Here is a 14,191-nt window from a genome sequence, read left to right as displayed (position 1 = left end):
TAGCTGAAGGACAATTGTTCTCTGTTGAGCAGCATTTCAAGAATCTGACATTTTCTCTACCAAAGCATTTCTTACAGCGGAGGGGAAATATCCTCTATCCTCTAAAGGACGCTTAACCGTACAAATCCGCCTCAAAGTGATGCTCAGGACATTTCACGAAATTTAACGGTTTTCAGAGAAATTATGTCGAAACTAGTTCACTGTTGTTTTTTTTGAGATATTCAACCCTTACTTACCAGGTTTGAGCAGAGCCCTCTGCTGTATAAAGAGATGTTACAATAAAAGCTAAACCTATCCTTTTTTCCTGTTATGCTGTAATAACAGTAAACGTCTTGTAAAATCAATTTTCATGCCCAAGCTGCTTGTATATAATCCTTATCTCAGCTACACTTCACAATATGAGGCAACATCACACGAGCTGAGAACTGAAGGGTGAAGAAGGCCCACAGAAGTGACTGAAGAAGAGTAATGCATGATCAAATAAGAGGTTTCAGGGTCAAAGGTCATAGTGTCTCACACAACATATGTTTGCTTCTCTGGGAGTCGCCTCAACTGACGCAAAAAGAACGATGTCAGCCACCTAACTTCATTCACCCAGAAAATCATTAATTCTGTAAAATGCCGTGGCTTTAATCACCTTTAAGCAAAGCCGCTGCTCGTGCGGCGGGAGGAGGCCGGCCTCAGTGCACGGAGGGGTCAAGCAAGATGTCACTGAGTCATAGAGATGGCCTTCTGCTGTTACATAATCACCTCCAGGGGGCGCCGACCCTTGGCCCGATGCAGCCCCGAGCGGCGGTGCGGTCCCCACACCCACAGAGTGCAGCCATTACATAATTCCCCCTCGTGTCTAAATGTGACAGTTAAACACCCAAATTTACAGCATTAATTGCTCCCACGGTAACGCTGAGGTGAGGCCAGGTGTCCTGACGGCAGCTCCCTTTATGACCCTCTGCATCTGCTCAAACAGCAACTCTTTGCATTTTGCAAAGGCCCGTCTGCACCATTCCACCCTATTAGTTCAATGCTCCATCATCTCAAACGAGCTCATTCTCAGTGCCAGGAAGGATGGCAGCCAGTATTGTATGTGTCTCTGCTGTGTGTGTGTGTGTGTGTGTGTGTGCCATCATGCAGTGGAACCTCCAGTCCAGCCTCCATCAGTCCTGAGGTAGCAGCTGTTGCTAGTAGGACAAGAGCCAGGAAACCAGGGTGCATGCTGGGGCAGCAGAGAGGAGGGCCAAGCATTTGATTTATGTGCGTGTGAGTGTATGTGTGTGTGTGAATGCGAGAAAGACGGCGAGATAGATACACACACACAAAGCCGTGGGCATCTTTTGTATCTCGGTTGAACATGCGCGCTTGTCCAAATGCTTCTACAGGCGAGTAGGTGTGTGCCACCCCGTCTCTGCAGGCATGCAAGGATGCACCACCAGTGTGTGCGTGTGTGTGTGTGTAGCGGTGTGTGTCCTGGCATGGTCCACTGGCACAGACTCAGAGCTGGGCTGTCCTGCAGAGTGAGGGAAGTGGCTGGGTGGCGGTGATGTGGTGAGGTGTCTGACAGGGCGGACAGACTGTGGGTGGGGGAGACCGCACGCTTAGGGCCATTATTATTACATCCGCAGAGGAGGCTGTGTTTTCCTCTTTGATATGCCTTTGTGTGTGTGTGTGTGTGTGTGGTGACAGTTTACATCAAGGAACTCTGGGCAGAACTGACAACAAACTGACTAGACTTGACTCACATGAGGGATAAAGTGGAGGAAACATTGTGGCGTTCTCTCTCTCCTTCATGGTGCAGGCAGCTCAGCGCGTTCGCCTCCACATATGGCTCTGACATAAGGATGCGTCTAATGGCTTCCATCGCTGAAACAGAAGGCTGGAGAATTATGAAAAATCACTTTAGATGCCATACGGAATCCCCCCCTAAAAAAAACAGCTTTACCCCTCCTACGAAAGCCCGCCAAGACGATTTCAGATTGAGAATCATTTTCATCTTCGTCAATGTCGCACCGATGTGACAAACAAAGCGGCGAGGGCCTGAGCGTTTACTCTCGGGTGCTGCCAGACTGCAGCTCCTGCACCCCTGCACTGTGGCATCAGTATTCCAGGCCCGTTCATGGACACAGCGTTCCCTGAGCTCGCCAGAGCAGAGCCAGCCAGCCAGCGCGCGTTCTCGCTTCATACCACCAGAGGGCAGAGCACAGTTGCCTGCTTTGCTTCCTCCTCTTGATGTGTTTTGAAGCTGCCCTCTACTCAAAAAGCCTAAATGTATTTGTTAAAGAGCGACGGCGTTGCTCAGGATTCTCTTTGGTTCATATTTGCTTTCATGCAGGAAATCACAAACCCTCCCATGGCTGCTGTGGGGGTGAAGTGAGCGTGTGTGTGTGTGTGTGTCATCTCAGCCTGTGTTTGCTCCAGTGATTTGCTCCTTGTTCAGTTGTGCTTATTGCTCTCTGTCGCCAGTCAACTCATGACCCAAAAATAACCCTGGGTCAGTGCAGTGAGCAAGTGTTCTCTGGTCAGCACAAACACACACACACACACACACACAAACACACAGCAATACAACCGTACATCTGCATTTGGTTGCCGCTACAATAACCTCCTCAGTATGCATATGTCTAACACTGCTATGTGCTGTACTCTCTCTCTCTCTCTCTCACTAAAGTTGGCAGTGGGTTGCTGCGGAGGCTTTCAGGTAAAGCACCCACACGGCTCCCGTGGGGGCTTGCTGATCTGTTCCAGAACACTGTCCAGTAAAGTCAGAGTAAGGTCATTTGTCGGTTTGATGCGGGGTTATGTAACCCTGCAGCCTGCCAGAATCACAAACCCAAGCTCAGGCAACCAGAGAGATTGTGTGTGTGTGTGTGTGTTTGCTCTTATTATTCCCGGCCAGAAAGGGACAGTGTGTTCCTCAGGTCTCCTCCTCTCACCCCATCCACCCACTCACCTGTTCACCCTCCCCCTTCACATCTAATACCCACACACCGCCTGCAAGCTTCTCTTCCCTCCACTTCTCTGATCACACAGCACTGCAGAGACACACCAGGCACTTTGATCACCACACCAGGAACGAGAGAGAGAGAGAGATAGAGAGGGAGGAGGAAGAGAGGGAGGAGGAAGAGAGGAAGAGAAAGAGGAAGAGGAGGCCGGAGAGGAGAGAGTGAGCGCTCGTTCCACACCAAACCGCAGCTCTCCAGACCCTCGCCCTCACTTGGACAGCAGTGTGAAGGATTTCTCAGGGACTTTCGACGCATCGCACGTTGAGATTTAAGGACTCAAACCGACAGTCTGGGTCGAGCCGCGCATCGTTCCTCTCGGAAGAAGAGCCACAGAGAGAGAGGGGAAAGAGGTGCTTTCTCCAACCCTGTCTTTCTATCTCTCTGTACACACGGTAAACACTTCACACCTTTCCAGCAAACAGAGCAGAGAGGTCCGGAGGCCTCGCCCTGACCCTCCCCGACATCACCCTCTGCCCACAACTCTCTGCTTGCTTGCCAGACGCCAGCTTTGACTCTTCAAGGGCACGTCTTCACCTCCTCCAGATTTCAGCTCCCATCTGTGAGGAGTCAGAGGAGGAGGAGGAGGGTCAGTGTTTTCATCCCTCGCCTGCATAGTGAATCAACCTGTCAGTGGCTGGCTGTAACATAACACAGATTAATGTCACTTGCCAAACACACCTTTGGTCTATTTCAAATGATTGCCACTCTGTTTGAGATACTGAGGTGTTATTTTTCACCCACGTTTCACAGTTACCACTCTCAACCGCCCGGGTTTCAAGCTGAGGTCCACAGAGCACGCCGGGTCCCTGAGAGGGCTCCAGGGGGGGTCTCACGCTTTCACAGGGGGAATTAGAATGCGTCCGATCCACCGATGAACCTTAAGTCGTGGCGTTATCCATTTGAGTGTTCCAACTACCAAATCATGTTGTTGTTTCCCTGCAAACATTTGCGTCTATGCAGGGGTTGCACAACAAGTAAAAAGAACCTCAGTATTAAAGTTGAGAAATGGGTTTTCAAGATTGAATTCAGATGGACAGCTCCATCTTTTAAGGATTTAGAGACAAAGGGCCGGGAGCTGCCGTCCCCCCTCTCTCTCTCTTTCTCTCTCTCTCTCTGCCTGTCTTCGATATAATGTTATGCTTGATGTGTTGTCTCGGAGACGTTTTACAGCCGCCTGTCTGCCGGCTGTCTGGCCCAGTCCAACTCGCAGAGAGGTACGTGACAAGACGGCGGATTTAAAAAAAACAGCGGCGCGAAGAAAGGAAGCAGAGACGCAGACAGAGAGACGAATGGGGACGAGTTCAAAGATCTGACTGAGAGGAGGTGTGAAGAGACAGAAAGAGTGATTCATTCATTCCAAATCATATTAAAATTTGACATTCAGGCGGCCACACCAGGACATCGTGCTGCTTTATGAGAAAGCTACTATCTGGAACTCACACACACACACACCCCTTCTCTTTAAAGTCCCACTGCAGTCATTTCCATTTACAGCATATCTCTGATACCTAAGGAAATCGGTGTGCGACATTTTCTATCACAAAAAACAATTCATAACCTTTATCCCCAATTTATTCTGTCCAATCATGCTGCTGCTCATGCGTTCTTTGTCACTGCTGACTTCCGTGACACGTGAGGTCACCCATCGCCTCCTTTCACCCCGTTACCCTACAACTCTGACCCCTAAAAACGTAGAAACATTCAGTAATCATTATTCAGTATTGGATCCAGACTGACCCCGCCCTTCTTGTCAGATCACAGGTGGGAAATACGGCCTCACACCTGCAGACACAGCCAGTTGTGCTTGTAGGAAGGCCACCAAATAACCCGAGCGTTGAAGCATACATCACAAAAAAAGCTCCAGTATGCTGATTACATCGATCGAAACACAAAACCACTGCCCATAATCTGATTTCATTTTTTACTGCAAATGTAAACAGAGCCAGAGAGACGGCAGACGGAGCGGCAGCATCCAAACTCACCAATCAGCTGAAAAATCACTGCTCTTAATGTGACCGAGAAGAACTAAACCAGCAGATAAAAATACTCCCATCACCTGCAAAGTTCACATCCTACAAGTGCAGGAATCAGTTCAAGCACTTAAATTAAACAACTAAGTTACCGATTGAAACTGTTTGAACATCTCCTATCATGTGATTCCACTGACTCCCACTCCACTGCAGAGCAAAAACTGACACAATCTGCTCCCGTTCAGCTGCAGCGGGCCTATAATGTAGAGAACGTATGGTCTGTGAAGCTCAAATGTACGTAGAGTGGCCGGTGTCACTGAACTCCGATGATGGCAAATAAGGATCTCAGCGCTTTTTCTAGTGGAGTGTTCAGCGCTTGGGGAGCGTTAAAGGAAGCAAATACAGTACATCATACAGAACTGTTCTCTCTCTCACACACACAGAGAGAGAGAGAGAGAGAGAGAGAGAGAGAGAGAGAGAGAGAGAGAGAGAGAGAGAGAGCCTCCATCTACTTCACTCACACACACATGCCGACACACTGCACTTTTCTGTTTGCTCATTAACCCACAATTCACACATTTGTTATTCAAAAATATTACAACCTAATTCTGAAAATCTTTGACTTTTCCCCTCATCGGCCTCCAGTTCACAGTCGTAAGCCAAACAAGCTGTCAGTGTGAGTGTGTGTGTGATTGGTGAGACGCCGGGGGTGAAGGCTAATTTTACCATGTGTATCCACCCAGTCAGGTTGTTTTGTTTTGTTATTGTTGTTTTTGTTAATGATGTGATTTCCTGTGTGGTAACAAATTAAAGGGCCATACCTGTGTGTTTGTATGTTTGAGCACATTTCATCATTGGGTTTCATTCATTTCACTGATGACTTAATGACATAAAAGCAGATATGTTGTTCACTGTGACACACTGTTACCCACCTCAACCAAACTCCAAGCGTCTGTGAGTCCGAGCATCATGGTGATGAATGGATGTTGACGTTTGCCTGAAAGCCACAGAAAACATTCACCCCAACCACACTGCTTGGCTATAGACTGATCAATTATTCAATATGTGTCAGTCAAAATACAACTTATCAGAAAGGAGCAACATTGTCAGGCCCTATTAAAGCCTGACTGAAGTACACACACGCACACACACACATAGACTGACAGAGATGCATTAACTTCAAATCGTAACTTTCCCCCCTCTACATAAGAAACAGCATGGCAGTGTGATATGATGACATCACATACAGACTGTAAGTGTGAACACTGAATAGTAGGGATGACAATGAAGTGTGTGTGTGTGTGTGTGTGTGTGTGTGTGTGACAGTTAGAGACACACAGTGAAACGTGGTGATTTGTTCCCCCTAGGGTTCGTATTTTATTCATCAGGACTTGATGCATCCAAGTATAGGATCATTCGGTTTTGGCACCTTTAAAGACTCATTTTCAATTTGAACAACACATTAAAAATCAAAACGGAACAAAGAAATGACTAAGGCTGTGTGAGTTATTCAAAATAAAACACATACATACATATATTTATATATTTATAAAGAAATCAACCAAACCATTTAAAAAAGCAGTTTTGTTCAACATGGATTGTTTGGTTTCTCTCACAAAAGCAGTAAAGTTAAATGAACCAAAGTAAATAGAAAAAAATAAGAAAAATACACATGAAAACAGTAATACTTCAAACTTTAGTGTCTTTGCTTTTTTCCCCTTATAATTATTAACCTTTAAAACTTAAGTTTCTCAAGAGCAGATTTGCTGTAATTTTATAGCATGCATTTAATTTCTGAAACTGTGAGTCACTCAGGTTCTTTGTTCGATTTCATATTGGACTCGTTTCTTGCCTTTTTTGCAAGTTTTTGTTTTTGTTTGGCGTCCTCTTCTTTTCCTTCCCCTCTGCTCCTTCCTTTTTCATTTTGTAGAAGTGGCGTTTTCGGAGTCTTTCTCTTTGTGACCTCTGCGACCCCCCTCCCCACCCCCCCCACCCCCGGTGTTGGCTCTTTCCGTTTAGGGGTCGGACTCTCCCGTTACGACCCCACCCCCAAAAAAGAAAGCGAACAGGGACTGAGAAAAAGACGAGAAGGTTCTATTAAAAAGAATAGATATTATTCTACTGTTGACCGTCTGCGTCTGCCTCGGGTGCCGTCAGTAGCTGTGTAATGTTGCCACCTGCTGCACCGTCTCTGGTTCTCAACCTTCACACCAACAGATACTAAAAGAGTCTTTTCTCATGTTACCAACAGCACTTAGTTTAGTTTTTTTTCTTTTTTGCTTCAGTAAAGTCTGTATCTCTTGATTATTAACGTAATAATTTATTTATAAAAGTTATATATGTGTATATATACACACGTATATATATATACTGTATATATACGTACATACGTACACATGTATATATATAGTACCTTTGTTAGAGTTTACAGATTGGGCTAATTCTTACTGAATCCCAAGCTGTAACAATTCACAGTTTTAATGCAAAAAGTGAACAAAATGATTAAATGTTGATAAATAAGAGAGGAAGAATCTGAGCTGTGGGTGAGGAAGCTTGACATGTTGCTCCAACCAAAGCGTCAAACCAAAGGGCAATGAAATCATGAAGTCATGAAGTCATGAAATCGAATCTCTATCTCGAAAAAATGCCCCTTTTCCTCCCAACCCCCCCCACTACTCTCTCTCTCTCTCTAGGGACAACCTGACCCACTCTGCCTCCTCTGCCGTTCACTCCAGGAATACAGCAGACCTGTTGAAACGCTCAACAATGGCAATGGAAAAGTCATGCAGCTGAACAGAAAGAACAAAAGTCTATAAACATGGAAACCATCTTCTCCTGCGGCACACTGGAGCCACAGGGGTTCCCCGTGTCTCCCGGTCTCCCCTCTCCGCCGGGCCGGGCCGGTCCGGGCCTGTGCTGACTCCCTCATACAGGCGTGGTGCGGCGGTTTGCTGTGTTGGTGTGGCTCGAGTCTTTCAGGTCCTTCTGGATGCAGTTGTGGACTTGCAGGAAGTTGTGGTCCCTCTCAGAGTTGTAGGTGGCGGTGGGCGTGCCGGAGGACTTGAGGGTGTCCCGGGGCAACGTATACATGGAGATCTCTGTGGACGGCAGCGCGCTGAAGCCCTTGAGGCCCACCGGTGAGGCATCGCGGGAGTGTGACGGGTCTGTGGAGCGGGAGGAGGAGCGGGAGCGGCGCCGGTAGCGGTAACGGTAGCTTGGGATTCGTGTTATGGCCGAGCCTTGGAGGTAGTCGGCTGTGCGCTCCCCTATTCGGAGCTGTCGATGGCGGTCGATGAACATGTGCACGGCTAAGACACCCACCATCTCAGCCATGATGAAGGACAGGGCGCCAAAGTAGAAGGACCAGCCGTAGGAGTAGCTGTTCTTCTTAGAGTCGCTTTTCGAAGGATCTCCCGCGTTGGCTGATATGTACACAATGATCCCGATGATGTTGCTCAGGCCTGAAAGGTTGGGTGGGGGATGAGGGGATTATGGGTAATGGGTTCATGGAGTTTGGGGGTAGAGGAGAAAAATAAACACATATAAAGTGTCCAAACACATGAAGAAGAACACTGGCCTCTGGATCCGTTTACACTCTGTCAGTCTCATTTAGACATTTTTGAGCAAAGAAAATGTATTTCTTGCTTTAATGACAGCATAATCAAAGTTTAATGTGCTTGTAAACATCTGAAGCCTCTGGTCTCTCAGGCCAGAGTGGAACACTGAGAGGCAGCATTTATTTATCATGATGCATATTAATGAGATAATAAGATCTGAGCCGCCATTCAATCCAGCATAGAAACACCTTGTTCCTTGCCCTTAACCGCACTGGTGTATATTTACTTTCTTCTTTCTTCTCTTCTGTCTCTTTTGAACCTATTTTGAATTAGTTCCCACTCCTTTCACTTATATTTTAAACGCCTCCTTCTGTATTCTATTGTGCCTCATGTAAAGCTTTTTGAATTGTGTATGAAATGAGCTATATAAATAATAGGCCCTGGCCTTGCTACATTCGTCTGCCAGAGCTGATTCATGCGCCGCACACAGCTAATCCTGTCCAACTACCCATCCAACATGACTGTTATTAGACTCCTTAACCTTTGACCTTATAACGAGAAACCGGGGCGACTTCAGGATTTGATGCAGATCATTTGGGACAGCGTGTAAAATAATTCATGCCGGGGTCGCGTTCTGTGCTCCTCCTCTCCACGTTTATACTCTGACTTGTTAGTTTAGTCACGCACAGAAAAGAGTTTGACACGGTGAGTCTGGGAAGATGGATGGTTGGGAAACTGTGTCAGGGACACCGTATTTTTAGAGACGAATCCCACTGGGTAGCGTTCAGCCCAGCAACACCATCAAGAGAAAAGAAGGGAGGATAAAAATCGGATACGCGACCGAGAGGCGAGACGACGCGGCACAGAGGAGGCCGGCTGAATCCACGTGGTAAGACACAGATGATGTAATTCTAATTGTCTGAAATGTCAACAAATCAGACTTTTGCGTTTCTCCCGCAGGATATTAAAGCCCCAGTATGCTTCATACTTCATAAGATACGAGAGGAAAACTGAGGAACAGGCCGGTGAACACGTCCAAGAGTGCTGCGCGCCGCACACACTCCTCAGGAAGTGTCTTTTGACGTTTCAAGTTCTGATACCTCCCTCTGGCTGCAGCTGGCATTTCCCCAACTTCTCCTTGGGGGCCCTGCACAGAAAACACTGAGAGGCTCTGAATCACTGCATCTTAAGCCGCGCAAGACTGCATTTTGTATTTCTTATGAAGTACACTGGAGCCTTAAGAGCGTGTGTTTGCCTCTAATCTCGCCATTTGGCACCGACATTCTGGCTGAGATGTCGGCTTTTCCTTTGACAGTATGAAAGTTGGATCCAGCCAGCTACCGTTACACACTCATGTACACAGGTTTGCGAAGGTTCTGATGGGAAATAGCATCATCACTACCGTCTTCTAAGCCTTTGTTGGTGTTGCTACCTACTAAACATCTCAGCATCTTTTTGACGTCTCCCTCTTTGTTTCTGTCTTTACCCTTACAATGTCAGCGATTGACTCACCTGCAGACACAAAGAAGATCCCCGCGCTAAGGATGATGTTGTGGCGAGACTTGTAGAACTCACTGGCAGCTATACACAGGCCTCCCATGAAGAGCAGGATGACACTAAGGATGGGGAAGATGCTGGAGGCTCGCACCGCACCTGGAAAATCCACCCGAGGCCCGCCGGCGAGGAGCGAGGGGAGCAGAGGGAGGAGAAGGATGGGGTGTGATTTGGTGAACACACAGGGAGGAGAAAGGCACAAAACAATGACGGAGGCGGGATGTAAGTGGAGTGGAGATGAATATAAAGCAGAGAGAGCGAGAAAGAAAGAAAGAAAAAGCACATTAGAATCCATTTCAGCATCTGCTCCTTCAGTGTGAGCACATCCTAATCAACACCCCATCAGGCCTGTGAAAGACTCCATCAACACTGTCTAGTGAGTGTGTATCCCCACAGTGAGCCTGTTACCCAACCTTATGTAATCACACCACTTCACACACACACACACGCTCTCCCTCACACCGAGCACACATCTCTGCAGGCCGGAGAGCTAAACGGCTGCATTGTGTAGCGTCGGCGAACGGCAGTGAATGCGGGGCTGTGGCATGTAAAGCAGCCCGGGCCGCAGTGCAGAGGGACGGAGCCCCTCAAACGCCCTTGAAAGGAGCTGCTGCGTTCCGAGCCAATTACCAAGAAGCCACAACAAGAAGAGGGATTTGGTTTTACTGCTGAGGTCAAGCCAGGGTCAAACGGGAGCTGCGCGGCGCCCTCCGGTGTCAGGCAAAATTAGAGTCATGTGTCAGTCAAGAGGCAGACAGTTGATGCCGTTTGATTCATTCGGGACAGACGAGGAGGAGGAGGAGCGGCCGAGCTGTCTGAGTGATTCCTCCCAACCTACAGGATTTTCAGTCTAGGATATCACACATATTTGAGTTTTGAGGCGAAAAATATGCAGTAAGCCCGTAACACACAGATCAAAACATGTCAGAAAAGAATGTACACATCAAGCTTTACAGTTTAACATTCAAATACACAATCCACACAAATGCTCTAAGCCACAGCCTCCCAACTATTAATAAACGCCTGGCCACTAGGAGGCAGTATAACTAAAATAACAACACAGACATGCTGGTCTCATTACAATGAACATGTTCGCAAGCAAGTCCACAAGACTCAGAGCAACATTAGCAACCCATGGCCACATGTTTGGGTTTAAGTCCATTATCCCCTCGTCTTGGAGCTTTGTTTTAGTCTCCACCAACCGCTGATAATAATATCTGGTCTTTAGGTTTGGAAATGTTCTTCAGCAGCCTCCTGTTATCTGTTAGCTTATATCTCTGTGGATTTCTCAGTATGTGACTCTTTATATCAAACAGATTGATTGAGATACAATGGTTAGGATCTTGATTAAGGCAGGTTATAATACTACAAGATACTAATACTACAAAGAGCAGTACAATGAAAATATATCAAACTTGAATTAAGTAGAATAGGGGGGTAATATACAGAACAACTCACACCAGTTTACAGATTTAAGCTAATATAAGTCAGCAACATCGACCCAGTTCATTCTGTCAGGCACCACCTTCTACACCTCCCTCCCCCTCCCTCCCTCTCTACCTTCTATATATTCAAGTCTCGCTCCTATTTAACATGCACACTTAAACTTTCATCAGGGTGGTTAAATTTTCACCACTTCACCTCATCTCCCCACACGACTGCCACCTCAGCACTTTCCCCAGCTTCTCCTCAAAGTGCTGATGCTGGGCTGGGTGGCTGCACGCTGAACTCGGGGCCGCCCGAACCTCCACGGGGGACCTGGCGTTCGCGGTGGGCCCATCTGCTCGCCTACCTGCTGCCATTCACCCCTCGTCCCCCCTCCTCCTATCACTCTCGTCTCTCTCCCCGCACTATTCCACCCCCCCCAACCCACTTAGGCGTCGCCGCAGGGGGGGAAAGGGAGGGGTGGTGGTGAAAGGGAAAGCCACCCCGAGCCCACAGGCGGCCAAGATAGTCAACAGCTGCGGTGGAGGAGGGCGCCAAACGGTGGCCACGGCTGGCTGGGCGCTCAGTGCTCATCCTCTGCTGGGTCCTCCACAGTAACTACAGGGAGCTCAGCGGCACATGAAGCTCCAGACTGTGAGCGGAGAGTCGAGCTCTGTGCATCCACATACAACAGTAATATGTAAACTAGAGTGATGATAGCGAGGATCAAAGGCTAACAAATGAGTTTGGCTCTGCGGTTCATTATTTCATATTTAATGGATCGATACTGCAGTTGTTCATGGTGGGGATGTGGAGTGATGCTAATGTTGTTTTGATGCAGGTGTAAATGTGCAGAGTGACCTGTGATGGAGCCGGGTCACATTCATATGGCAGAAAAACCTGCTGGAAATGGATACAATTTCCGTGAGGAGCAAGGAGGAAACATGGGCTGGATTCACGCTTCTGAAGTTCCGCGTGAACGGGCTCTTAAGGGAAAATGGAGGTCTGGGAGCAACACCTCATGTGGTCCAGAACCGGAGAACAAAGCAGATAACACACAGAGAAAATGACTGCTTTGTTTATGCGTACAAACGATTTCTGTGTCCAGATTTCTGTCCGTCGTGTTTGAATAAATGTGACGCTGCCCCCTAGTGGACCTGCATGAATGCGTCTACGACCCAGGACAGTGATGTCTCTGGTCCCCGTACTTCATCATGTCATAATTCGACATCACCTCGTGCTTATCTCGTTCTATATAACCTTGCCCGGTGATGGAGCTTCATTCTATATGATTAAGAACGCGTTAACGCCATTATTCGCCGCTGTCCATTTTTCCTTTCACCCGTCCGTCTCTGTCTGCTGCACACGGTCATCTCCCCGTCTTTGTCATACCATCCAGCCCGTCTCTCCCCTGTCTCGCCTCTTCTTGCTCTCTTTTCCGTTTCTCCTCCTCTCCCTCGCTTTCCAGACAATTTCAAAGATAAAGTGTCGTCTAGCCCCCCCCGTCCCCCCGTCCCCCCTTTGTCTCCTTGCGGGACCGGAGGGGATTGTGGAGTTTTGGGTTTCTGGTGGGGTGGGTTGATTAAATATTAAGCTGCCCTGAGAATTGAACCTTGCTGCTCTGTCCCGTCCTAAGCACACTGCTCCCCCACTCCATCCCTCCATCCCTCCATCCTGTTAACCCTGAAGGTATTGACACGGCCAGTCACAGCACATTACCTGTGAGAGGACACCGGTGGCTCCCTTTCATCCATCAGCTTCATTTGCAAAGACAAAGGAGGGATAGAGGGCCTGCCAAATTTATTGATTGTTGACAGTGGGGTGTGTTTGATGGTGCTTGGATCTCAAGGTGACGCCAATAGTTGAAGAAACCTCAGAAAGGGCCAAATGAGAGGAGAGTCCAATCTGGAAAATTCAGTTCATTCAATTCAAATCCATCAGTTTCAGCCAAATTCACAGAGAAACATCACCAAACCTGAATCTTTTTTCATCCTTTCAACTTCCTCCATTGACTAAATTACTCACCGTTTTACACACATATTACACAACTGCCGTATTCAAATGAACGAGCATCTTTCCAGTGACATTTCCTTGGATCAGGTCGACATTAAAATGTGCGAATCAGTGTCAGCCTGTTCTGCTGCTACTGAGGTTCTTCTGCACTAAATCATTCTGTCAAACAAGCAATTAAAGTTGAATATGTATGCACATTTCCTGATGTTTTAAATTAGAAAGTAGAGACAATTTGACAGCGTGCTTTTGTGGAATGCTTTAGTGTAAATGACTCTTCCTTTAGAGGTCAAAAGAATTTGAGTTTGTCCTTGCTTGTCCACTTGAATAGCTGTGTTTAAAGTGATCATTCAGAAATGTACACAGATAAGGTGTGTATCTGGTAAGAGAGTACAATTACAACTCAGGCTTTGAAGCAGCACGTTAAACATGGCGCTATTTTACCCAAACCAGCTTCCATCCACCAGTAGGAGGCGATACAGAGACACAGAGCTCTCAGTTTATTTGATTTGATTTCTGTCAGGATGTAATGAGTCATTGGTCTGGATATCAGTTTTAGTGCTCTGTGATGTTCTCAATGCTTTTCTGAGGCTTTTCTCCTCTCACATGAATAAAAATACGGGGAAATATTGACTCATTTGTAGCAAAGAAAGCACACTGGCCCAAATCCTGGCTCCTG

At 47.2% G+C, this 14,191-nt stretch overlaps 1 protein-coding gene across 1 annotated transcript in view; it reads right to left on the bottom strand.

The window, feature by feature from the left end:
* Positions 1-6,333: 6,333 nt before the first annotated feature.
* cacng2a (calcium channel, voltage-dependent, gamma subunit 2a) overlaps positions 6,334-14,191 on the bottom strand; it is a 47,098-nt gene continuing 39,240 nt past the window's right edge. Inside the window, exons 3-4 of the mRNA XM_076142692.1 lie at positions 10,036-10,176; positions 6,334-8,427 (exon numbers count right to left, since the gene is read on the bottom strand). Coding sequence (XP_075998807.1) covers positions 7,892-8,427; positions 10,036-10,176 — 677 coding nt within the window. The 3' untranslated portion in view covers positions 6,334-7,891. The remainder of the gene's footprint in view (positions 8,428-10,035; positions 10,177-14,191) is intronic.

Source organism: Genypterus blacodes, unplaced genomic scaffold (genome assembly GCF_046128005.1).
Source record: "Genypterus blacodes isolate CSIRO-AG114 ecotype Tasmania unplaced genomic scaffold, CSIRO-AGI_Gbla_v1 ptg000022l_1, whole genome shotgun sequence".
Taxonomy (NCBI): domain Eukaryota; kingdom Metazoa; phylum Chordata; class Actinopteri; order Ophidiiformes; family Ophidiidae; genus Genypterus; species Genypterus blacodes.
The sequence above is the reverse complement of the archived record's forward strand: the minus strand, read 5'-3'. Positions and strand labels throughout refer to the sequence as shown.